Source organism: Periophthalmus magnuspinnatus, chromosome 13 (assembly GCF_009829125.3).
Source record: "Periophthalmus magnuspinnatus isolate fPerMag1 chromosome 13, fPerMag1.2.pri, whole genome shotgun sequence".
Lineage (NCBI taxonomy): Eukaryota > Metazoa > Chordata > Actinopteri > Gobiiformes > Gobiidae > Periophthalmus > Periophthalmus magnuspinnatus.
The window spans coordinates 18,393,301-18,421,244 of NC_047138.1; the positions used below are offsets into that span (position 1 = coordinate 18,393,301).

Here is a 27,944-nt window from a genome sequence, read left to right on the forward strand (position 1 = left end):
TCCACTCTTGTCCATGTGGTGAGAAAGTGTATTGCCCAAGGACACAGCAAACAATTAGACTACCATGAATAATAAAAATACATTTAAGTAAAGAAAGAGGTATCCCACATTAAAAAAAAAGCGGCACAAGCATTCTCATTGGTCTAATCGGCTTTTTACGCACACCTGAAGTGCGCGAGTGCACGCTCCCTGACCTGTGTGTACGTGCACGCGCACGCGCGGCGCTGCTGACAGACTTGTGCTCGTGGTCCGTCAGTCCGCCGTAAATCACCGCAGTGTGCTGAAAAAGGAGAGGGGAGGGAGGGTGCACGGAGGAGGATATCCCAGCCCCTCATCCCACCACAGCCCATCGCACCCGCTGCCCTGCCTCCAGACCCCTGTCCTCTCCGCACGTGCACACCGCGGCAGGATCACCTCAGCCCGGCCAACAAAGGGACCTCCTCCCGCATGCTTCCGTCCAGCCATCCGCAAATAATTCATAGGGACGACTCCAGCCGCATCTCCGCGCGCCAGGCTCACGTGTGAGGTAAGGAGCAGTGCCGCAGGACGCTAATAGCGCTTTGTTCTGCGGCTCGTTCTGCACTGTCATAGTTTGGGCTTTGTCATTGTTGAACTGGGATGAGAGGGTTTGGATCACTGGTCTGTTACTGGCTTTATATTTAGGCGACAGTAACAGTATGAGCTGTGATGGTCCCGCATGGACGAACATGGGTGTGACACGCTGCACGAAGTGAATGGAGGGACATCATCCCGCTCTCTTACACGCACAGGAGACATGTTCCACATACACCTTTGTACCAATAAGAAACGCATCTCCAGCAATACAGAAGAACTGCTCTAATGTTGCTACAGCAAAGGCAACTTCTCACTTTAATTATTTAGTATCGAAAGTAGATGCAATTTTTTTTGGCAGGTATTGATACTGAAAAGTCCCACTGACAGGACAGAAATGAACCTTTCCGGAATAGCTTTAGAATGATCTTGAGCTGTATCAGAACAAGTATAAGTATATAGACTAGTATACACCCATGGACCACTATAGAGCCTACCTGGACCACTGAGGGATTACACAGATATAAGTGTTTTTATTATCATCGTGGTATCAGAATCAGTATCGAGTATTGAGTTTATTCCTTATTATCAGAATAATATTCATCTTGACTAACCTGGTACATTCTACAAAAGTAGAATACAGAAAGTAAGTATTGTTTTGGACTTTAGTGCAGATTTGTTGGACTTGGACTACTAACAGTCTGGAATGAGGTGAGATCACATCATCAATAGGCCTTTAACATCGTTAATAACAGTCTAATAACAAGTTAACGATGAACATTTTGGTGGTTCTAGGATATCGGCTGCCATTTTGTTTTATAAACTGGTGTAATAAGACAATTTACTGGACGGTATTGTGCCCAAAATGTCTCATAATATTGAACTTGTATTTTTTCAGAGTTATTCAGTAGTGACTTTAAATGACAAACAAGATTTACAAGAGAAACACATTTGGATCATTTTTACCTTAAGCGATTTGTGTTTAAATAAATAAATAATGTTTTCAGTCTCTGTCCTGATACTGGTTGATATTGGGTATTTGTCAATATAGAGAATCAGTTGATATCAATTGATATTTAAAGTAAACTACAAATCCTCAAAAAGAATACTTGAGTATTTAAAAAAATTTGCTTAGTCACAGATGACCTCTCCCTGTATGCTCATGTACATAGCAGCTCAAAGTACTTTGAATGAAGTACTTCTTAATGGAGTCTCCAAATCCCAGATGTTTTTGACACAAACACTTTCTAAAACATAGAAAACAAAGTTCAGTGTAGACCTTTAAAATGAAAGAGATCCTCCTAACAGTTCCGTCATGCCCCCTTCCTCTCTTCAGACAGTGACAGCAGAGCACCCCCATGGAGCTGGAGCACTTTGACGAGCGGGACAAAGCCCAGAGGAGAGGCTCCAAAGGGACGGGTCTCCCCAGCCCCACACACAGCGCTTTCTGCAGCCTGTATCGCACACGCACGCTGCAGGCGCTCAGCTCTGAGAAGAAGGCCAAGAAGATCCGATTCTACCGCAATGGGGACCGCTACTTCAAGGGCATCGTGTACGCTGTGTCCCAGGAGAGGTTCAGGTCTGTGGAGGCTTTGCTGGCCGACCTCACCCGCTGTTTGTCTGACAACGTTAACCTGCCTCAGGGAGTGAGGACTATCTACTCCGTCGATGGGACCTCCAGGATCACCAGCATGGAGCAGTTTGTGGAAGGTGGGACCGAAGTGCAGCTGCTTCTAATCTACAACACTTACAAAAATGCTATACTAAATGAATAAGTATAGTTTACAGTTTTTATTCTTATTTAGCAGCTTTTACCAAACAAACCCTCATGAAAAGTGCAGTTATCTCAACAAGAAGAATTTAAAGTCAGGAACAGGCTCTTTAATAGCAGAATTAGAGAATACTTCATGTATGAGCCCTCACAATCAGGGGAGTCGCCGGGGAGGATAAAGGGGTCTGTTGTCCCGGGCCCCAGACCCGCAACTGCGCCCTATTAATTTATATTAGAAAGAGCTCCAAGTGAGGCTTTTTACCCAGGTCCCCAAATTTTTGTCGACGGGCCTGATCATACAATCATTTGTCCCATACAGGAGAGAGCTACGTGTGTGCCTCCATAGAGCCCTATAAGAAGCTGGACTACACCAAGAACGTGAACCCAAACTGGGCTGTGGGCTCAGTGCGACCCACCTCTCCGCACCCCCCCCCTCCGGGCTCCAGGGACCTGAGGGAGAGCCGGGACTTCATCAGGCCCAAGCTGGTGACCATCGTGAGGAGCGGGGTGAAGCCACGTAAGGCTGTGAGGGTCCTGCTCAACAAGAAGACCGCGCACTCCTTTGAGCAGGTCATGAGCGACATCACCGACGCAATCAAGCTGGACACAGGGGCAGTCAAAAGGCTCTACACGGTGGACGGCAAAATGGTAAATACACTGAAGGCACAGAGTTTGCTAAACAACAGAATTCAAATCATCTTTACATTAAAAACCTGTCAGACTCTGGTTCTAGTCTACAGCAGGTCAGAGAACAGACCAGCTGCAAACAGAAGGATAGGAGGTGTTCAGGGATGGCTAGTAATTTAATTTAATTACTAATAAAAACTATCATACCACCACACCTTTGACATAGATCAGCATCATCTGGGTGGGCATTATCAGACAGGCTAGGAACTGCATTACTCACAAATTATTTGCTCAAATAAACACACTAAAGCTCTGGTAGTTTCAGATTCATTTTAACAAGCAGACCAAAACAAATTACATCAATAATCCGCGGTGGAGGGGCTGTAGTTTGTCATCACTGCTGATCTAAAATAAGCGAGTAGACATCCTAACACATGTTTTCCTGACTGTTTCTTACCCAATGCAGTTGAATGCCTCTTCTCTCACTATCTCTTTTAGTCCTCCAGGCCCTGCCCCTCTTCCTACATCTCTCTTCCCTTTAATCCTCTAAACCCGCCCCTCCTCTTCCATCACTCTCCCCTTTAGTCCTTCAGACCCCGCCCCTCCTCCTCTCTCATCCTCCCCTTTACTCTTCCAGACCCTGCCCCTCCTCCCCCCTCCATCTTCCCTTTAGTTCTACAGACCCCGCCACTCCTCCCCCCTCGCTCTCCCCTTTAGTCCTCCAGACCCTGCTCCTCCTCTTTCACTCTTCCCTTTAGTCCTCCACATCCCTCCCTTCCTCCTTCCTCACTCTCCCCTTTAGTCCCCCAGACTCCGATAACTGTAGTTTGTCATTGCTGCTGATCTAAAATGAGCTCGTAAACCTCCAAGCACATGTCTAATGTTTTCCGGCCCGTTTCTTTCCCATTGCAGTTGAATGCCTCTCCCCTCACTCTCTACTTTAGTCCTCCACACCTCGCCCCTCTTACCCCCTCACTCTCCCCTTTAGTTCTCCAGACCCCACTCCCCCCCCCCCCCCCCCCCCCCCCCTTGATAGCTTTGATTAGTCTGGTTTACGGAGAAGCATGACTGTAGGACACAGAACTCAACAGCTCTACTGAGTTTCAGGCACCCCAAAATGAGCAGCACTTTTACTCATAGCTCTGCTGCTTAAGTGTTAGCATCCGGTAGCTTTCAAATCCCAACACTCCAAACAACCAAAGTGATTAATATGTAAGAGCAGCATTATTAACCTCTATTAACCTTATCGTAAGTGAAGTTAGAAATGCTTCTATAGACCCCTCCAGTGTAAACAGAACACTCCATTCTAATGGCTGGTACCAACAGAATGCTGCATTCTAAAGGCCCATACCGACAGAGGTCCCACGTTCTAAAGGCTGGTATCGCTCTGCACTTTAGCATTTCAATGAGAGAGTTAGTGTTAACCACACATGAGTAACACAAAAGCCTCATTAGAAAACAGTTCCACGTGTAGCACTGTCCAGATTATGAACGTTAGCAGTTGGCATACGGTAACCACATGTCCCTATTGACCCTGGACAGTCCCAAGTTTGAGCCCTGTGTGTCCTGTCCCAGCAGATTTATACAAAACCAAAAACTGAAGGTTAGATAGAGACAATTATTATTGCACATGTAAGAAACATATAGCCTTAGCAGCCTCCTTCGAGTTGCACTGTCCTATGAAAATAAACGGGACAGATGTTTCTATGAGCATCAGGCTGTGTGCTGTTCTACACGCATCACTATTAGATTGGATTCAGATAAACATGTCGTAATGGTATTTGCTCAAACACAGCTCTTCACAAGAGCCTAAACTAACAGCAGACGGAGTACCCTGATCTGAGACTGAACACACAGGGGATACTCACTAAATGTGTCATAGAAGTGGGTTTCTAGGACTCTATCCACCAGTACTGCACTTTTGGTTATAATTAGTAACCTTTATAATCTTCAAAACAGGCGAGTGCTCACTCTAGTCCACAGGAGTCTTATGTGAATACTTTAAAGACACACTATGCCATTTGTCAGTTATTGCTATATACAAGTATGTCTCATTCTCAGTATATGGACAGGCCTCATGTGAAAGAACCCCCAGAATTCACTCACTGAGCTGCAGAGGCTGCACTAGCACTGACTCATGATTGGATGCAGGTGCTGGGGTTTAGGTAGCATTAGGTACCATTCAGATCAGAGAGAAGCATTTAGGTTTAGAACCAACTGGATTTCAACATTGGAACTGAGAGAGTCATGTGAGGCTCATTCTGCTTTCCAATTGGATAATCGTATTGAACCAAAACACCAAATTATAACATAAACAACTTGGCCATCATGTCCAGTGTTTTTGTAAATAATAATAAATCAGTATAATAAACTGCCTGGCAAAAAAAAGTCACCACCTGGATTTAACTAAGCAAATAGATATGAGTTGCTGCAGTTGGTCAGGTCTAGGTTCAGCAACAGTCTGTACTCAAAGAATGAGATCAGCTGACTACCTGAATATACTGAATGACCAGGTTATTCCATCAATGGATTTTTTCTTCCCTGATGGCACGGGCATATCCAAAGATGACAATGCCAGGATTCATCGGGCTCAAATTGTCAAAGAGTGGTTCAGGGAGCATGAGGCATCATTTTCACACATGGATTGGCCACTACAGAGTCCAGACCTTAACCCCATTGAGAATCTTTGGGATGTGCTGGAGAAGGCTTTGCGCAGCAGACTCTATTATCATCAGTGCAAGATCTTGGTGAAAAATTAATGCATAAAAAAAAAACTTGTGACATTATAGAAGCTTATCCAAACAATGCCACAGCAAATCCGTGCTGTAATCAAAGCTAAAGGCCGTCCAACGAAATATTGTGTGTGACCTTTTTTTTTGGTGGTGACTTTTTTTTGGGTCAGGCAGTGTAATTGTCATCAGTAAAAGGCGTGGTCTGGAGCTGTAAGTAATAGTGTGCTTGAACTAACAGGTATCCGCACTTCAAACTCCGCTCCTGCAGCAATTGTTAATAATCAGAAACTCCTGGCTGTGATCAGGGCAGTGCTGTGTGATGTCACCAACTACTTGCAATGGCTACTGGAGGCAGGATACACTTATAAGGTTTTTAAGCAGAAAATCAGAAAGCTGCGAATTGAATTGTCAAAAACTGACTATGAACAGTAGACGATGCTGTTCAAACACCATATACACAGTTAAGCAGTGGATTTATTGTTTAATTCTTCTTTAATTGCTGGACTGCTTCTTCTCCTCTTTCTCGTTCCCTTCTTCCTCTCCCTCCCCTTCCTCCTCTCCATCCTCTCCCTCCTCTTCCTTCTCTTCCTCCTCCTCCTCTTTCTCCTTTCCCTCCTCTTCCTCTTACCTCTTACAATCCCTCCTCTTCCTCCTCTTCCTCCTGCAGCAGTTGGCTCTGTTTACCGGTGATCACACTCTGAAAATAAATCTCATAAATGTTCTCACTGACATTCTGTGTTGTTTCTATATTTATCAGTTTCCTGCTCCATTTTGGACTCTCTTCTTCTGTTTGAATCTGAGGCCTGTTGTTGTGAATGTGATTGGCCTGTAGAATGTGGTGATGTCATCTGTGTTAAATATGATTGGCCTGTAGAATGCGGTGATATCGTCTAAAACACAGCGATCATTCTGACATTTGAACATTTTTGGCACAATAATTTCTGTTACTTTTAAAGAAAAATGTAAATGTCTTTAACTGATCAAACCTCCAAAAGACACATTCACGATAATGTGGAGAATCATGATCATCAAACTTTCAATGTTTCATTTAAACTTCAGCCTCTTCAAAGTTTCAAACGAGAGTATTAAAAAAAACAAAAAACAAACCTAAATCCAAATCACATTGGAAAAAATACATTTTAAATTTTTTTTTTTTCAGATTTGTCCATAACACCTCAGCCTTTTCAGGCTTAATACAACTCTATACTTTCCCTATTCTAGATCAGTTTCTGTATTTCAAAATAACACCAAAAGTTGCAGCCAACGTAGTTTCACAGTTATTGTTTTGTTATTGGCTAAATGTTCCCAGCTTGAACTAAATGTGTTACTTTCGTGCCCATATGAACCATGGCTCTCAGAAGAACTGCCAAATGATTCATTCTATAACAGCAAGAGTCAATAAGTCTTAGTGCTGTACTGTAACTCAGACTGGCTCCATTCTGTGTGCACCTGCCGTGTTCAAAGTGGAGATTAGGGCTTCATGCGAGCACCTCCACCTGTCTGTTTGGAGGAAGTAAATGCCAGCCTATTTTTGTCTGCAGAGCCAATATTATCTCCATGATTCTGAAGTCATCTCTGGACATATGGAGGTTATGCCTGAAATCGTCTCTGGACATATGCGGGTTATTCCTGGGAGCTGCATAGGGCCATATGTGTTTAACACTGATAATGACTCATTACCATGTGCACATAGAGTCCTGCAGATCAATACAGGAAGCTCCAGGAGGCTGCGACTGTGTGTGTGTGTGTATGCATGTGTATATGTGTCTGTGTGTGTGCGTGTGCATGCATGTAAAAGTGCGTGTGTGCGTGTGTGTGTGTGTGTGCATGCATGTGGGGGTGCGCATGTGTGTGCGTCCATTTTAGGTTTACTGTGTATTATTTGTGTTGATGGGAAGAAAGCCCACACAGATACAAGGAGAACATGCCAACTAAATACAGAAAGGTCCTATGCCCTAGGACTTGGCCATGTAGTAGGCCTACACATCATGGACTTCTGGTTGTATGTGAGACGATGCTGACCACACCTTGGCTGAGTCTGTCTGGTTTCTATGGCGATGGCTATGCAGGTTCTCCCTATGGGACACCCCAAGGAGGGGGCAGGGTGGGACCCTCCTCCTCTTGTTCTGATGTCTATTTGAGGACTTGATGTCTCAGTGACTTCTGGCTGCAGGCCAGAGATATAAGAACATCAACATGTTTGGATTCTGCCCATTATCTCCAGAAGAGGTTACTCCACATTTAAATACTTTTTGAGCATTTTTCAAATGCTTTGTGTAGAGCTGAGTTATAATGGCATGCTTATTTTATTTCGTGACAGGTTCATGTGTATGTGTCTTCATAGACCGATGCATTCAAGTACCCATGTATGGTAAGACTCTGCCCCCTCTGCCTCAGGTGACCTGCCTCCAGGATTTCTTTGGAGATGATGACATATTCTTTGCCTGTGGACCAGAGAAGTTCAGATACCAAGACGACTTCAACCTGGATGAAAACGGTTTGTATTTCACTCAAAGGGGTTTTGAAGCTCCTGTACTGCACAAAATGGCTCATGAGCCTTAGTCATGTTAGAGTGTTGTTACCTCATCAAAAACATACCTGGAGTTGTGTTCCTCTTCCATCTCCAAAGCTCAAAATGCTGTGTTCCACCTTATGATGTCATGAAGTGTTTTTAAGTTAACATCTCCTTTTACCATTAGTCCAGTAGAGATTAACAGTTCCACGGCTGAAATTATCCCAGTGATTCTAGTGAAAGTGTATGGACTTCAGAAACACAGTAGATGAGGAAACAACATTATAACATAGATCAGTGAATACTGTAATGTGGGCCTTTAAAGGTGTAGATTGTACTTGACTCAAAGAGAGATCAAAAGTGGAATTGTATGAGATTTGACTCAGGACTGGACTTGGTCTTGAACCCTTCTCCTCAAATAAGAAATGTGCAGAAAAAACCTTTTCTACAGAAAAGTTTTTTTTCTGCCCCAGCCACATCAAATCAATAACTTCTGCGACTTTTTACCATCTAAAAATCATTGCAAAAATCAAAGGTATACTGTTAAAATCGGACTTGGAGAGACTTATACATGCATTTGTCTCCAAGGGTTAGACTACTGTAACGGCCTGCTCACTGGCCTTTACAAATGAGCAATAAGACAGCTGCAGTACATCCAGAACATTGTTGCTCGGGTCCTGACTAGAACTAGGACTAGTCCTGTGCTCAGGTCTATGCACTGGCTCCTGTGGCTCAGAGAATAGACTTTAAAGCAGCTATCTTTGTTTACATGTCTCTCCATGACCTAGCACCAAAGTACATCTCCCACATCTTAGAGCCATATGAACCATCTCACTCTCTGAGGACTTCAGGGACCTGAAGACCTGATCAGAATCAGAATCAGAATCAGAAGACTTTTATTGCCATAGTCTGTGAACACAGTTCACAAACTAGGAACTTGATACGGTGAAAAAGTGCAACATAAACACACTGAATAAATACAAATACAAATACAAATAAGGGCATGCACAAAGTTAAAAAGATATGCTTAAAAAAATCAAATGAAATACTTAAAGGGAGAAAATATGTACAACAGCAGCATCAGAACAGTGCAAAGTGGCTTATTAAAGTGACCGGTGTTATAAAGTGTCCAGTATAGTGCAGATATTATAAAGTGTTCATGAGACAAACTGCAGAGGGGAAGAAACTGTTCTTATGGCGAGAGGTTCTGGTCCCAATGGACCGTAGCCTCCTGCCAGAGGGAAGTAGCTCAAATAGTCCATGTCCAGGGTGAGAGGTGTCAGCTGCTATACGGCCTGCTCGCCCCCGAGTCCTGGAGACGTACAGGTCCTGTATAGATGGAAGGCTGCAGCCAATCACCTTCTCAGCAGAGCGCACAATGCGCTGCAGTCTCTGTCTGATGCAGGGCCTCCTGCTGGTGCCCAGTGTCAAGACTAAATATGGGGAATCAGCGTTTCAGTTTTATGCAGCTGAAGATGTGAGACAGGCCTCTACTTTGATAATGTTTAAATCCAGGCTCAAAACGGTTCTGTTTAGCTGTGCATATGACTGAAAGGTTTTCATTCTGCCTCTTCTCTTTTAATGTTAATTTTATGATGATTATTTATGTTTTGATTTGTTGTATTGTGATTTTAATGCCTTTCTTATTCTGTAAAGCACTTTGAATTACTTTGTGTACCAGTTGTCATACAAGTAACCTTCTTGCCTTTCAAATAGTATTATGTTTTCTTCTAATCCTGTTCATGTCTTCAGAATGCAGCGTGTCCAAGTCCTCCTCCTACGGCCGCCTTCCTTCGGTACATGGCAGAGCGTCCCCTAAAGGCTGGTCCCGGAGGAGCAAGTCGCCCTCCTTCCATGGCTCAGGTAACAGCACAATGCTAACGTTATCACAGGTTATTTTGCTTTCAGTTTGAGTCTTTTGTTTATTCAATCAAGTCAGGTGTGCATTTGTAAAAAAAAAAAACAAAAAAAAAACAACAAACATTATTCTGAGCATTTAATGGCGCTGTACCAAATTTTTATTATTGAGTTAATTTTAAACAGATTGAAGTGGTCCAAAGTCATTCTTCACTTACCTTATCCATTCTAAGAATTCTAATTATTCACCACGATGAGTTTATAAGCTCTGAGAGACCAGAGTGAAGTTTTGCCACAATGGTACACAATAACAACAACTAACATGCTAAGGCACACTTCCTGATTATCAGACAATAAAACACTTTGTAGTTAGATGCAGACAGTGCACAGCGGAATTATTTTGACCTGCTTATACAAACTCAAATACATGAAAAAATTGGGTACAACAATTTTTGATTAGGATGCTCAGAATGCATAAGGTAAGTGAGGAATAACTCTGGACCACTGCAAACTGCTTAAAATGAGCTAGTTCTATTTTTCACTTTTTAAGACATAGATGTTTTTTTTCAGCAAAACACCACAAATTGTCTGACTCATTGATAACATTACTTCTGCCAAGTCTCCAACAAGACTCCCTTAAATAGCACACACTGAAGTCTGCCATGTTGTTACAGCCAATGGGACAGCAGGCAGCCAACTGTCCACTCCTAGGTCTGGAAAGTCTCCTAGCCCCTCCCCCACCAGCCCCGGCAGCCTCAGACCACGCCAGGTAACACAACACAACTAACACTGCTCTCACTGAGTTAAACATATTCACAACATACACTCACCAAGTCATTCACTTCATCATTATTCATAGAAGTTATTTTCCTCTGCACAGGAGAGCTTCCTTCACCCTGTTGTACACTAATGAAAGATCCTATATTACTCTAAGCTGACTTGTGTTGAGCCATGTTCCAATGTTGTTTCCTCCTCAAAAACATACAGTGGGGCAAAAAAGTATTTAGTCAGCCACCAATTGGGTAAGTTCTCCCACTTAAAAAGATGAGAGGCCTGTATTTTTGTCAACTATGAGAGACCAGATCCAGAGAATCCAGAGAATCACATTGTCTGATTTTTAAAGAATCTATTTGCAAATTATGGTGGAAAATAAGTATTTGGTCAATAACAAAAGTTCATCTCAATACTTTGTTATATACCCTTTGTTGGCAATGACAGAGGTCAAACGTTTTCTGTAAGTCCCCACAAGGTTTTCACACACTGTTGCTGGTAGTTTGACCCATTCCTCCATGCAGATCTCCTTTAGAGCAGTGATGTTTTGGGTTTGTTGCTGGGCAACACAGATTTTCAACTCCCTCCAAAGATTTTCTATGGGGTTGAGATCTGGAGACTGGCTAGGCCAGTCCAGGACATTCAATTCAATTCATTTTATTTTTGTAATTCCCAAAATCACAACAACAGTTGTCTCGAAGGGCGTTCATGTTTTGGTTGATGGGGGAAACCGGAGTACCCAGAGGAAACCCATCCAGACATGGGAAGAAACATGCAAAACTCCACACAGAAAGGCCTGGGCGTCCCGGGGATCGAACCAAACCTTCTTGCTGTGAGGCATGAGTGTTGCCACTCAGCCACCGTGCTGCCTGACATTGAAATGGTTCTTACAAAGCCACTCCTTCGTTGCCCGGGCGGTGTGTTTGGGATCATTGTCATGCTGAAAGACCCAGCCACGTTTCATCTTCAATGTCCTTGCTGATGGAAGAAGGTTTTCATTAAAAATCTCACGATACATGACCCCTCATTCTTTCCTTTACATGTATCAGCCTTCCTGGTCCCTTCGTAGAAAAACAGCCCCAAATGATGCTGTTTCCACCCCCTATGCTTCACAGTAGGTATGGTGTTCTTTGGATGAAACTCAGCATTCTTTCTCCTCCAAACACGACAAGTTGAGTTTTTACCAAAAAGTTCTATTTTGGTTTCATCTGACCATTCTCCCAATCCAATCCTCTTCTGGATCATCCAAATGCTCTCTAGCAAACTTCAGACGGGCCTGGATATGTACTGGTTTAAGCAGGAGGACACATCTGGCACTGCAGGATTTGAGTCCCTGGTGGCGTAGTGTTTTACTGATGGTAGCCTTTGTTACTTTAGTCCCAGCTCTCTGCAGGTCATTCACTAGGTCCCCCCGTGTGATTCTGGGTTTTTTGATCCGATCACTGTTCTTATGATCATTTTGACCTCACGGGGTGGGGGGGATCTTGTGTGGAGCCTCAGATCGAGGGAAATTATTAGTGGCCTTGTATGTCTTCCATTTTCTAATAATTGCTCTCACAGTTCATTTCTTCACACCAAGCTGCTTACCTATTGCAAATTCAGTCTTCCCAGCCTGGTGCAGGTCTACAATTTTGTTTCTGGAGTCCTTTGACCTTTGACAGGTGTCTTTTATACTGATAACAAGTTCAAACAGGTGCCATTAATACAGGTAACAAATGGAGGATAGAGGAGCCTCTTAAAGAAGAAGTTACAGGTCTGTGAGAGCCAGAAATCTTGCTTGTTTGTAGGTGACCAAATACTTATTTTACCAAGGAATTTGCCAGTTAATTCATTAAAAATCCCCCCCATTCTGTCTCTCATAGTTGAAGTTTATGAAAATTACAGGCCTCTCTCATCTTTGTGGGAGAACTTGCACAATTGGTGGCTGACTAAATACTACTATACTAAATACTTTTTTTTTTTGCCCCATTGTACCTGAAGTTGAGCAAGAAGGGTTAGAAAGAACTTTTTAGTCCACAGTTCATATTACATTAAGTTAATTATGCAACAGAGGAGCAACCACAGAGACCAGTCCAATGAACAGTCCTTTGGCCAGTCCAGTGACCAATCCCATGAGGGTCATCTGGTCTCTGATAAGTGATTTTAACAGATTGTTTTTTTCAGAGCAGGTTTAGTTTGTTTTCATACCTGACTGGTGGGGACAGGACAACAGCGCCATCTGCAGTCCGACTTCTTCAGGACAGTATCCCAGGACTTTAAACCGGGATGAGGGGGCCTTTTTACTCTCACACACCTGGGATACTGTCCTGAATAAGTCAGACTGCAGATGGCACTGTTGTCCTGCCTCAACCCGTAGGAAGACACCGCCAAAACCTTTAACACATCACATCAACATCACAGCTCTAGAGACCAGTCCAAACTGTCATGTATGAAACAAACTAAACCTTGGACTGTCACTGACCATTTTCATTGGATTATTTTATCCAAATAAAGGTTGAACTATGGTGACTGAAGGGCCGAGCCAGTGAGCACTCAAGTGCATTGTGGTTAGAGTAGTCCAAAACAACATCAGCTACAGCATCTCAGAGATGTTGTTCTTGTTTTAACAGTTTTTTTGTTTTTTTTTGCATATGTTCTTCTTTTAAATGTGCTATATGTGTTTTTAGAGTCTGTTTAAACTACTACTGTCAAAATGTGCAGTATGAAACCAGTCTTGTGGCATTTTAATGAGTAATTAAGTTTAAGTAATTATAAATATAATGTTTTTTCTGCTTGTGGTTTGAGACAGTTAGAAGGTTAGCTCTGTGAATATGTTGCTGTGGTCATAAATACAGAAGAAGGCTCATCATAAATGTTCTGTTTGAACTGTTTTGCCACATGTTCATACCAAATTGCTAACAGAACCATATGGGACAAGATACATCTGCTTAAATCCTCCCAGTATGCATTTGTGAAGGACCAGAACAAATGAAATGTGGTTTCCTGAGGGACCAAGCAAAAAGTACATTTGTCTTCAATGTCATTCTAACATTCAGTGAACAGGTTTTAACAGGACACTCTGTGTATCTGTATACACTTGCTCTGTATTCATTTAACATATTTTTTTGTTTTGTTTGTTAAGTAATTATTGCAGTAAAGACCAAACTTGTTCCCATTTCATGTCTGAAAGACTTCTGCTGTCCTCTGTTGCTAGAATAGACAGTCTCAGATTTGTCAGGCTACACTCATGTACTTCATTGTGAAACAGTACAGGCAGGATCAGATATAAACTCCTGAACAATACGACTCCTGAAAAATACAACTCCTTGCTGTGTGTTACATCACCCACATAATCATTGTTTTTATCTCACAGATGGAGAATGGAATAAGGACATTAAAATTTATACTGACAAACTAACAAACCTCTGTCCCTCAGGGATCTCAGCACAGCAGCTCGTCCTTGTCTTTGGCCTCTACAAAAGTCTGCAGCTCCATGGACGAAGGCGACGGACCCAGCAGTGAAGGTACAAACTGAAGCTTATGCATGGGCCCACCTCTCTCTGTCTGAAGATCTCTACAGGATCTTCACAGCAGGGTGACCAGACGAGGCCTAAGCTCATACAGGGATGTCACAACACATGTGTTATTTCTTATATTGGTGAGTTTTGGTCATTTGAACAAATGAACTGATAGATCCAACAACATTAACCCTAGTGTTAAGGTTAAAGTTAGTGTTATGGTTGGTGTTAGTGTTAGTCTTAGTGTTAGGGTGAGTGTTAGTGTTAGTCTTAGTATTAGGTTTAGTTTTAGGGTTGGCATTAGGGTTAGTGTTAGGGTTAATGTAAGTATTAAGTAGTGTTAGTGTTAGTGTTAAGGTTAGTGTTATGGTTAGGGTTAGTGTTAGTGTTTGGGTTAGTGTTAATGTTAGGGTTAGTGTTATGTGCAGGTTCATATAAGGCCTGTACTGAGTTGACACCAGATCTCAGTAGTGTCCAAACAGGAATATAAAGGTACGCAAACCTTTTCATAAATAGGCAAATCCTTTCTCAGTGTATAGTTTCTGTAGTATTTTTGTTTAGATATTTTGTATAAATCTTTTGTTATTACTGATATGTATTTGTTGTTTATTTAATAATTCTCATTGATATTAAGTGATTTCATGATGAGGCTATAATACAGCATATTTAAAAGGCCTGTAGTCTCAATCCCTAGTCTCAAACCCTCATTTCAATCCCTCGTCACAACCCCTTGTCTCAATCCCTCGTCTCAAACCCCTGTCTCAAACCCTTGTCTCAAATCCTCGTCTCGGCTATGTCTGTGATCACAAGGAGCTCCTCCTCTCTCTTTTCTGCTTGATCTGAACTAATTCATAAACAAACAGTTCATATAAAAGCACTCTCTCTCCCCTCATCCTTCCTGCCATTTCAGGTCCAACCCTGCTCTGACTAATCTCCACCGCAGCAACAGAACCATCAGCCTCCTCAGCTTCCACACCTCCTCCTCTTCATCACCACCAGAGAGAGACTTGTTTACAGTTCCATCATGCCATGTTTATTTGCATCACAGACATCTTCTTTTGGTTTATAAGTTCAATAAAATGTTTATAGAACCTCATTTATGTGTTTTCATCTGTTCATGTCTCTAAGAGCTGAAGCTTTAAAGTTGCTGTACCTGATTTTATGTTTTTATGTTTTAAAAACATGAAAAGCAGAACTAGTTCAGTTTAAACTATTTGCAGAGTTCCAGAGTTATTCCTCTCTTACCTTATGCATCATAATTATTCACCACAATGAGTTTATAAGCACTTTTCACAACTCTCAGGCACCAGAGCTGAGTTTTGCTGTGATGGTAAAGCTAACAACAACTAGCATGCTAACGTGCACTTCTTGATTATAAAACAGTAAAGCACTTTTTAATTTGATGCAGACACTAGCAGCAGATGTATTTTGACCTTGAGAGCTGCTTGAGGCCCCTGTACTGGGGCAAGGCACTTTTAGAACAAATACATGAGACAATAAATAAATACATGCACAGACTCAACATTGAGTCACAGAAATAATGTTCCAAAGATAGGTCGGTGTAATAGTCTCACAAGGCCTTTGACCACACTTACATCTGACTCTAAGGATGCCATTAAGTAAATTAGCCTCTAGTGTTCTCTGTTTATAGAATATATATATAGGATCTGTGTATGTGACCTCAGCTACTCCTCAATATGACTCCTTTCTGTGTGTTACATCATCCACATATCCATGTACCTTTCACCCACAGCAGTAGATGAAAGGTACATGGTAAAGCCAACAAATACCATGCTAATGCGAACTTCCTGACTCTTGGGCAAGAAAACACTTTATAATTAGATGAGGATAGTACACAGCAGACTTATTTTGATCTTTGGGACAAAGGTTTGCTTAAATACATGGGAAAAATTAGGTACAGGACGTTTAATGGTGTTAATGGATTTAACCTGTTAAAGTGTGTCTGCTGTGGTCTGCAACACTTATTTCAGCTTTTCTGTGGCCTATTCCCTGGCCACGCCCTCACACCCCTGAGTTTATATAATGTTATAAATGATGTTTATATAAAATAGTAATGTTCCACTTTAAGGACCTTTGCTGTTTTTTTTAAATTTAGGATTATGCCTAAAACATATTTTTTTAATTTTTTAGGTTTAAAGTTGTACTTCCTTATGGAAAATCATGACATTACACTATTGTTACCTAGCAACCATGTTCTACACAGGCCCAAAACTCCTCCAGGAATTATTATTTGCCAAAGAAAACACTTTTATTTAAAAAAAAAACTTGTTCTTTACATGTAAATTGTGTCTAATCTAGGTCATGTGGTTCCGGGATTCCGAGATGAGATGTCAATATTCCTTCATGTGCTTTTATCTCAGAAAGTTGGGATTTTGATGTCATCATCAACAAAATGACTGAGCCTGCTCAGTAACAGAGTTTAATAGGTTAGAGCTGTTGTTGTTAGCCTCTCAAAAACTGACTGTTAGCTAACTCTGAATTATTTACACAGTAGTGCTGGGTCTTTCGTGTACATAGAAAATTTAATTTTATGATACCACCAACTGATAGTAAACTCCTAAATATAGTAATATTTAGTGTAAGAGCTCAAATGTGTTAAAGTAATAGAAAAAACAGTTGAATTTCTTCCATCCTCACATGTCAGGTGATGACAGGTGACATCAGGTGACAACAGGTGTGGAGTTCGGGCTGCTCATTTCACCCAAGTTCCTGAGTTGTTCTTCTGACTTCAAAAAACTTTTTCCTGAGTTCCAGAGGAGCACATGAACACATCTTAATGTTTGGCTAGAATTCTCCCTAGGATGATATTATCAGTATGTTTATGTTTTAGAAGTCTACTTACTAATGCACACGCACTTAAACCTAGTACATTGGATAGAGCGCACATCCTTCATTAGCATAACTCTGAGCTTGTGTTTTGCCTGTCTAGCAGAGCCCATGGAGGATCCACCCGTGCCCCCCTCCATCTCCGACAGGTACAAAGTGGGACGCACTTTGGGAGATGGGAACTTCGCCGTGGTCCGAGAGTGTGTGGAGAGGTCCACGGCCAGAGAGTACGCGCTCAAGATCATTAGCAAGCACAAATGCAGAGGCAAGGTATGTGAGCATGGATAACCTTGTGTTCAATCTCTGATGAAAATGTAGTTATCATGTTCGTGGTTGGCTCTTGTGGCTAACTGCCTAGCACACTGAGCAGTTTGTACATTTTTTATGTATATTTAGCTTGCATTTTTAACTTAATATCTGAGGACTTTGACCAACCAAGTACAGCGTGTGCAGTTCAAAGCAAAGAAGTTAAGGATTATTGGATTTATTTGAGCAGTTTTTCCAGTATCCATGGCAACCCTACATGAAGCTAGCTATGCAAGTCAGCTAGCTCTGAAATGCTAGAGACCTTTACACCAATGCAACAGGCTGTCTACACCAAATCTGACAGAAAATGTTTCAGAGGAAACACAGAGGGAATGCCCCGTCTCATCACTGACTGAAACAACAGAGCAGTGACAGAATGGGGCTTAGTGAGAGGCGCCCCCTGGAGGCTACTGTGATGCTGCAGGACACAGAGGAAAAGGGGGAGGGGGATTTTGTACTGAGGGTTGTTACTCCCCTCACACAGCCCTGTTGAGCGAAGACTTTTGTTTGGACTTTACATTACTCTTCTTTCTTGTTTCTGACAAACAGAGTCATATGGATGGACACAGATTCACTTTGAATAGGGGTTATTATAATTAGGCATTTTATGAGAAAACAGCCCTCATGGTAAATATGAAATACACAGGTGCTGAAAGTTACATTACATACAAAGTACATTTTTCAACCTTTTTTGAGTCATAACGATAGACTGTATATATAAATGGACATAGCTAACACACTAGCCCTCACGTTTCAAATAAGAAGTGAGCATGCTCCGGCTCCATCGACATCGGCTCCATTTCACTCTACATGGGAAAATTGTCTCTCTGTAACTGCTGCTGTCAGGCTCGTGTTTGTATTAACCTCCTCTACATGATCCTGTTTTTTTTTTTTATTTTGCTATTGTGTCCGTAAATCAAGATATGAACATTAATAACAAACAAATCAGGCGTCTTCTTTCCCAGAGGTCACTCCCACTAGCGTTAACAACTGGTTTGATTGACAGTGTTGCTAAGCACTCAATCCGTACTAAACCAGCGGTGCGGGTGGGAAGAGGCGTTACCTTTAACAGCTTCACTCCGGATTGGCTCTTCAGTAGCCATGATACTCACAGCCGGAATTCCATAACTGCTAACCTCGATGAGCTTCAGTTGAGTGGAGCCGAATGCCATGACGTCACACTCACTTAGTCTACCTCTTTATACAGGCTATAGTCATGACACACATTTTTGGTTGAAAATAATAAAATAATACAAATAAAACCACCTACTAAAATGTTACCAAATAAAATGTAATAGAACATGTTGTTTACAGCACCATCACATCCCACTGCCTTGTTCTTAAAGTCAGTTGTAGTTTTGCTTTTTTTTGGATCAGAAGTTTGTTCAGGACACTTCAAAATGTGAAACTGTTGAATTAAATCAATGTGTGAAACTAACTCAAAACTAGTTTAATAATAAAAATTTATGCAAGTGTTTTTGTGAAATAGGAGCACTTGATTCAGAATGAGGTGTCGATCCTGCGCAGAGTCAAACATCCAAACATCGTTCTGCTCATAGAGGAGGTGGACACACCGACTGACCTGTACCTGGTCATGGAGTTAATCAAGGTAATCTTACACACTCGCAGATGATAAGCAGGGCAGCCAATCTGTACCATCAGCCCCATACCAATTACGCACACACCACGTTCATACATAGGTGTAGTGGGTGTAGTGTTTTGCCCAAGGACCCACAAACAGTAGAGCAAAGCCAGTGTTTCCTTCAGATTGGTGATGGGGAACTCCAACCACAAACACACAGGTTTAATTCTGTACAGTACTGATGCGTACATGTCTTGTAAATCCACTGACCCTGTTTTATTGGCAGGGTTTTTCGTTGTTTATAACTTAGTCTCTGTACCAGATTTTTACCATCTTAAAAACATGAAAAACAGAACTAGTTCATTTTAATAAGTTTTCAGAGGTCCAAAGTTATTCGGCACTTACCTTATGCATTCTGAGCATCCTAATTATTCACCATGATGATTTTCACAGCTCTCAGAGACAAGTGACATGCACTTCCTGATTACTGTACAATAATCTGTACTGGAGCAAGACAAATTTTGCTCAAATACATAGAAAATTTAATTCTTTAATTCTGTAAAGCAGTGGATCCCATAGTATAACGTCGTCTTGCAAACCCACTGACCATGTGTTACTGGCAGGGTATTTTGCTGTTTATTTTGTCATAACTGTGACATTACAAATCACTGGTTTGGTTCAACTGCAATACACTGTAATGAACAATTTTCTCCTGTAGGGTGGTGATCTGTTTGATGCCATCACATCTTCTAACAAGTACACAGAGAGGGACGCTAGCTCTATGCTCTTCAACCTCGCTAGTGCCATCAAGTATCTGCACGGGCACAGCATCGTGCACAGGGATATCAAACCTGAAAACCTCCTGGTGAGTGGGCGCCTCTGTAACAGTTCAACCCACTGTGACATTCACTCATGTACCGTTTTGTGTGTGTGAAAACAGGTTTATGAGCACCTGGACGGCACAAAGTCACTGAAGTTAGGTGACTTTGGCCTGGCGACTGTGGTCAATGGGCCCCTCTATGCCGTCTGTGGTACTCCCACTTATGTAGCACCGGAAATCATCGCTGAGACTGGGTATGGGTCGGCCCCGCATTTGATATTTAAAAAAAGAGCTCTTTGAACTTATTTATCAAAGAATCAACTGTTTGAATTGTATACACTTTATGTCTTAACATGCTGCTTGTGTACTGATTGTGCAGGTATGGTCTGAAGGTGGACATCTGGGCGGCTGGTGTCATCACCTACATCCTGCTGTGTGGCTTCCCTCCATTTCGTGGGTAGGTCCCTGGAGCTCTTTTGGGCTCTTGTAAAGTGTGTATATCTGTGTAATCCCGCAGTTGTCCAGGTCTGATCCATAGCAAAAGAAAAATTCTATTATGTCACCGGACAAAACATTTTAGAGTGAAGACATTTGGCTGCTCATCCAAGAGGCTTCTTCAGTTCTGGTCTGATTACTAATGGACACTGCCTTATATCAGTCTAAAGGGAGGAGCTAACTACGAGGTTTATTGAACTACACTAAGTGAGAACTGTGCCATATTTAGCATATTCATTCAGGCCTCTAATAAGTGCTGTCACACCTGTTACCATAATGGCTATTAGCATACTGGATATTTTCCCTGTTCAAAGATGGATTGTCTTTCCTAAGAAAAATTGCCTCTTTAACTCACCTCTCAAACCGTTTCTTTTCTCTAGCTAAGATCTGTACCTCACTATCTACAAAGGAGTGGTTAGTGTCTTTGAGATGGAAATGTACAGCAACCTGGGGTCCAGAGGAGTTCTCGCAATGGTGTTAGTACATTCTCTTATGGAGAGGCTGTTTAGTTTCTCCAGTATAACGCTCACTGCGCTCTTCACTACACTGAATGGAGTAGACCACATTACTTTTGTCAGGGTTTTGTCCTTTGGGTGAACCAGTATTTGCCTTAAAGTGTTTGTAGGTTGGAAATAGACCGGAATTTCATACTGTCTGAAAGTTCTTTGAAGCTTTTCAGACACAGGAGTTGTGTAAGAATTGGTTACACCTTTCCTTCTAGGTTCAGATTCCCTGATGTTCTTTTTTTGGCTCTCATAGATCTATTTACTTTATTCCCTACAGAGCTGATCTGGCCAAATGTCTTCACTCTAAAACGTTGTCCAGTGGACAAAATTAACATTTTCTTTTGCGATAACACTCTATTCAATTAAATTAAATTCATTTATTTTTGTAACGCCCAAAATCACAACAACAGTTGTCTCGAAGGGCGTTCATGTTTTGGTTGATGGGGGAAACCGGAGTACCCGGAGGAAACCCGTCCAGACACGGGTAGAAACATGCAAAACTCCACACAGAAAGGCCTGGGTGACCCGGGGATTGAACCAAACCTTCTTGCTGTGAGGCATGAGTGTTTCCACTCAGCCACCGTGCTGCCTACACACAAAAACAAAACAACAGGAAAAATCAGACAAAACAAGAAAAATCGGCCAGGCGAGGAGGAGGAAGACCAGGCGAGGAGGAGGAGAGCCGGGCGAGGAGGATGAGAGCCAGGCGAGGAGGAGGGCGAGGCGGGGAGGAGGAGAGGGTCCAGCTGTCATCGAGGCATCTGAAAGAGTTACGCTCCACAGGGGGAGTGGGACAGGGGATAACATGTGAATAGCATTGCTGATGAGAAAATAGGACAAAGTAGAGGATAGAGCTCAGGTTGCCATACTTCCCCCAGCTAGTTATCTCCTACTGCAGCCTATCTTGTCCTGGGTTTTAATGTCACTCCCTAACTTCCTCACTAAGTAACCTGGTCATAAGCTATACCGAAGATGAATGTTTTAAGCCTGGTCTTAAATACAGAGACTGTGGGGGCCTGTTTAACATCAGCAGGGAGTTGATTCCATAGCACAGGAGCTTGGTAACTGAATGCTCTCCCTCCCACTGTACTTTTGGACACTCTAGGAACCACTAATAGTCCTGCATTCTGAGAGCGGAGTGCTCTGTTTGGCTGGTACAGGACAATAGCATCTTGCAGATAGGATGGGGCCATACCGTTTAGGGTTTTGTATGTCAGGAGGAGGACTTTGAATTTGATTCTAAGCTCGACAGGAAGCCAGTGCAGATATTTTAGTACAGGACTGAACACTGGGATACTCTAGTATCCCAGTGGTTTAAAACTGAGCTGAAACTTGAGGACAGGTCAGAATTCTATTAAGGTAAAGTAAGGTCCACTTTATTGTCCCTGTAGAGAAATTTGTCCTCTGCATCCTTCAGTGCATAATCTCACAGGTGTGTGGTGTGTGTGTGTCTGTGTGTACAGGACTGGAGCGGAGCAGGAGGACATATTTGAACACATTCAGCGTGGAACCTTTGAGTTTTCTTCACCCCACTGGGATGGAGTCTCTGCTGCAGCCAAGGTCTGACCTCACTCTCCAAACAGGACTTACCTGAGCCAAATGGTTCTTTATACATACTAGAGCTTTGTTCACTAAATGTTGTGCAGTTCTAATAATCTACAAAAGAAGTTTGAGCAACTGGACCAAAACTAATGTGCCTTAATTACATTTAAACAATTTTATAAAGTGGGGCCCAAATGCAGCCCCTCTAAATCAAATATCCATCTTCTTCTGCTTATCTGGGGCTGGGTCGTGGGGGAAAGCAGTCTAAACAGGGACTAGCAGACTTTCCTCACCCCAGACACTTCCTCCAGCTCCTCAGGGGGCCCCCAAGACATTCCCAGGCCAGCCTAAATCAAACAGTGTTTTAAAAATATATGTATTTTGTCCTGTCTTGACATCCATTTCATAATCAGTATTTTCTATTAAAATAGGTTCATCCTGACATCCCTATAGGTTGTTTCATATTTTGACTCCTGTGTGTAGGACCTGATCAGTGGGATGCTGCAGGTGGAGGTGGAGGAGAGATTTTCAATTGTGCAGGTCCTGGAGCACCCCTGGGTCAAAGTGAGTTCCACATGTTCGTCTTCGGTAGAACTAGAGCAGTACTATAGAACATTAAAATATCGGTAGAACACTGATAGAACAATGGCAGAACAGACTTAGAACAGTAGTAGAACAGTGTGTTATGGAAGAGTGATAGAACAGGGGTAGGACAGTGATAGACCAATGTAACACAGGCGCAGAATATACAGAAGGTTGGGCTCACGTTCTCATTCAGTGTTTTTTTTTTCTTTATTATTGTTTTCTTTCTTTATTAGTGTTTTCTTTCTACATTTTATATATGAACAGAAAACATTAGATTTATGAAGTAAGAATTATGTAGTGAAGAAAAAAAGTTAAATAACTACTGCAGATACAGCAAAGGGAATATAAAATATTTAATATTTTGAAATATGTATTATTGTTTAACCTTTTACTATATAATTTCATGTACCTTACTTCATGTATTTGATTTCTTCTGTGTACATATAAAATGTAGACAGTAGTAAAAATAACAAACAAAAAAAAAAGAATGAAAGAAAAATGAGAGCATGTGTCCAACCATAACCATAATGTTAGAACAATGCTAGAAAATTTATAGAACAGTATTAGAGCAGTTTTATAACATTTATAGAATGTTGATAGAACAGTGTTAAAACAGTGTTAGAGCATTGATAGAACAGTGATAGAGTATTGATAGAACACTGATGGAACAGTGTTAGAATGTTGATAGAACAGTGTTAGAATATTCATAGAACAGTGTTAGAACATTGGTAAAAATATCTTAGAACATTGGTAGAATAGTGTTAGATCATTGATGGAAAGCTGATAGAACACTGATGGAACAATGTCAGAACATTGATAGAATGTTGATAGGGCAGTGTTGGAATGTTGGTAGAACAGTGTTAGAATGTTGGTAGAACAGTGTTAGCACATTAGTAGCACAGTGTTAGAACGTTGGTAGAACAGTGTTAGAATATTGGTAGAACATCAATAAAACATAGTTAGAACATTGATAGAAGAGTGTTAGAAACATTTGTAGATTATTGTTAGAATATCGGTAGAAAATTTCTAGAACAGTGTTAGAACATTGATAGAAAGTTAATAGCATAGTGTTAGAACATTGGTAGAATAGGGGTACACCATTTGTAGATTATTGTTAGAACAGTGTTAGAATATTGTTTGAACATTGGTAGAACATTGATAGAACAATGTTAGAGCATTGGTAGATCAGTATCAAAACATTAATGGAACAGTGTTAGAACATTGGTAGAACATTGGTAGAACAATGTTAGAACAATGATAGAACCTGACCCCTTCTGACTGCTCTGGTGTACTCGTTCTTGCAGGAAGAGGGGCAGTCGGGGAGTGAACCTCTGTGTGTAGCTGGAAAAATCAAAAAGCACTTCCAAAGCGCCGCTAAAGTGAACAACACCTCAGCTGGAGTGTCCGTCATCACTGTAAGTATGCATGCACAATCCAGCATTTTCTGTTCTGATATCGATAAAATTGATTTAAGTATCTGCTGATCTCCGATATGAACCGATACCAAAGACTGAAAACAGCATTTATTTCCTTTAAACAAAAAATTGAATCCGTAAGATCCAAATGTGTTATTTATGGTAACTGTTATTTTTCTCTCAAGTAACGACAGAACAGCTTTCTGTAAATAAAAGTTCATACATTATGAATAGTCTTATTACATCAATTTATATGTCCAACCAGGATATTGACTGATCTGATATTTTGCAAGTCGATATCTGATACAGCACATGTCCCAGTATTGGCATTGCTATTCGATACCACTCTGGGATCAGTGCGTCCCATCTGTAAGAGCACAGCATGGAACCAGCGTGCAGTGAACTGTAGTACTGGGTTGTATTCAAAGATGAACAACTTTGACAAGTCATTACAGAAATATTAAAGAGGACACACTGTTCTTCTTTGAGGTACTACAAAATAAGTAGATAATTATTTGGCATTTTGTTTTTAGTAAACCACAATATTGATCTAAGACAGCTTAATAATACAAATGGAACAGTTGACTTCGTGTTCAAAACAGCAGAAATGATACGACCTGGATCTTCACAGGTGAATTTTATCATAGAAGATTTTTATTTGTGTCTTTTAATTTTAGACAAATGGGTCCATGACATGTTTAAACCATATGTGTCTAAGTTGTACCCTTAGTACAGAGCAGTAGGTGTTTCTCCATTCAAGCATCCAAGCCTCAAATCTAGGACAATACAGGATAACTCAAACATGCATGAATCTAAATAGAATTTGACAAAGCTAATGATGAAGGAACGCTGCTAAAACATGGTTAAAATCTCTTTAAAGGAACAATATGCAGCCTGCACTCTTATTGGTTTAAAAAAGGTACTACTACCTGGATTCCCAGGACTGCAGGTTAAGCCTCTGGCAACCCAGGTTCAGATGCCATTGTAATACCTTTAAAAATAACCAGTAAGAGCACAAGCTACACAGTCTCCTTTAGAGATTACTCATTAAATAAACATAAGCATAGACATTAACATTGGCATTAACAACAGCAACAGCATTAGTGTTAACATGAACATTTACATTAGCATTAGCATTAGCATTAACGTGAACCTGAACATAAACATGCATTATTGTCTTTGCATTTAGTTTTTTCTATTGGTTTTGTTACATTTTCCGTGGCATGGTTGGTCTCTCTTTCAGCAGGAGCTGTCAGCACTGTTGTGTGGTTCACTTTTTATACTCTTAGTAAGAGGCCCATCAAAGCAGGCCCATCGACAGAGTTGGGGGCCCTGGGCATGAAACCTCACATGGGCCCCCTGCAATATAAACTAATAAGAAAAAGGTCCAATTCTGGGAACTTAAGACCCTGGGACAACAGACCCCTTTACCCCCTTTTGACTGCCCTGATTTAAAGCTACTTTATGTAACTTTTTCTGATGGAGGAACGGTACGCCACTTGTCTTGTCTCCATGGAGATGTTATTACTTTGCTTTCAATCTTTCCACAGTATGGCATTAAACTTATCTTTATCATGATTTTGAACTAACTAAATAAACAAACACCTCTACTGAAATAATGCAAGATGAGTCATGGAACCAAGCAAGTAGCAGACCCTTCACTAGAAAAGTTACATGGTGCTCCTTTAAGATAGAATAGTAGAATTGAGTAAATTGAAGCTCATGTCTCTTTGCCCACCTCGCCCAGGGCTGCCCGGTCCAGAAATCAGGCTCTATGGACCACAGCCGGGCCGCAGGACTGTACTGGACAAGGTACCACAGCGCCACCTAGCTGTTGCTTCCTTTCCTGCAATGTGCTGACAGTCTCGTGTGCCCTCCCAAGTATCAGGTGCTTTCATTTTAGCTGTGTATACGACAAACCTGATCACATTAAGGTCTGGGTCCCTCTGCTCCGCTCACCTGGCTCTCTTTGCTCCCTTGTAACCTAGCTCTCTCCACTCACCTAGCTTTCTCTGCTCACCTGGCTCTGTCTGCTCTGCTCACCTGTCTCTCTGCTCCACTCAACTATCTCACTCACATGGCTCTCTTTGCTCAGCTCACCTCTCTCCACTCACCTGTCTCTCTCCGCTCACCTATCTTTTGTTACTCACCTGTCTCTCTCCGGTTACTTGGGTCTCTCCACCCACCTGGCTCTCTCTGCCCACCTGGCTCTCTCCACTTGCTTGGCTCTGCTATTGTAATTTGGTGTTGTGCTTGTTTCCATGGAGATGTCCTGGCTTCACTTGGAAGTAGAGCTTTAAAGTGTACCATCTCATTCAATGTTTTTATGTTCACTACTTTCTACATTTTAGATACGTACTGAAAACTATTTTTAAAAAAATCTAAAACAGGTTTTGAGAGGGTTTTTTTGTTGTTTATTTTTTCATTTAGTACATCCCACATGTGTTCATTTGATGCTTTCAGTGAGAAAATACAATTTAAATATTGCTGCAGTCATGTGGTCCTTGGGAACTCGGGATTCTGAGATGTCGGGAAATCATGCATCACGTGCTTTTATCTCGGAAAGTCGGGATTTTGATAACACTATCAATAACACAAACACATTGAGCATGCTCACGAACAACGTGAGAGCTAACCAGTGAGAGTTATCGTTGCTATTGTAGCCTTCTCAAAACTAAACATAACCATATTTGTTACTTTAGTTAACTAACATTATTTGTGTACTTTATCTAGCTAATTTTATGTGTTTACTTTAGCTAGACATTAGCTAGCCAATGTTAAACAGTTGTAGTCTTGAGTCTTTCTTGTGCAGATATGTTGCTCTTATGATCTGGATAACACACAGTTAACCCCTGAATGTAATCACTTTTGGTCAAAGAGCTCAAATCTGTTTGATAAATCAGCCGATTTTCATTCATCTACATGGAGCAGGTGACAAAAGCTGACATCAGATGACAACATTGGAAGTCAGGTGACATCAGGTGCGGAAGTCAGACAGAAATGTTCATGTGCATTTTTCAACTCGGAAAAACATTGTCCGAATTCCCAAGGCGGACGTGACCGCAGCATATGTCGTGAAAATAAACATGAAGTATAACATGGTATGAAAATGCCCAGACTTTTAAATGGTTGCGTATTTATTAGCTGAAATGTTACACAGTGGGACTTTATTCTCATCATTCTTTCCTGCAGACAACCGCACTCGATAAAGAGAAGCCAGTTTTCAGCAGAAGACGTGACGAGGATGTGAGATCATACTTGCTGCTGCCGCACTGCACTGGGGCTGGAGCTGGGGCCAGAGCTGAGGCTGGAGCTGGGGCCGGAGCTAGGGGTGGAACTGGGGCCAAACCAGGACTGTCCCCCACTGATGTGACCTCGGGCTCTGAGGATCTGTCCCCCAGTTCCGCAGAGACCGTTCGCTCCCCTGCATCGCCCTTTTAAAGCTCCTATATTACGCAAAATGGACACTTGTGAGCTTTAAGCCAAGTTATAATGCTGTTCCCTCCCCAAAAAAACAAACCTGTGTT

At 41.7% G+C, this 27,944-nt stretch overlaps 1 protein-coding gene across 1 annotated transcript; it reads left to right on the forward strand.

Annotated features, from left to right (window-relative positions):
* The first annotated feature begins 299 nt into the window (after positions 1–299).
* On the forward strand, positions 300–27,873 carry LOC117380137 (serine/threonine-protein kinase DCLK1-like). The gene is made up of 16 exons (XM_055225912.1): positions 300–526; positions 1,889–2,262; positions 2,643–2,971; positions 8,080–8,179; positions 9,947–10,057; positions 10,726–10,820; positions 14,238–14,325; positions 17,270–17,436; positions 18,962–19,081; positions 19,773–19,919; positions 19,995–20,128; positions 20,254–20,331; positions 22,339–22,435; positions 22,901–22,981; positions 24,307–24,417; positions 27,610–27,873. Exons 2-16 carry the CDS (start codon positions 1,911–1,913, stop codon positions 27,856–27,858), a joined length of 2,259 nt encoding a protein of 752 aa, XP_055081887.1. The 5' UTR covers positions 300–526; positions 1,889–1,910; the 3' UTR covers positions 27,859–27,873.
* The last annotated feature ends 71 nt before the right edge of the window (positions 27,874–27,944 follow it).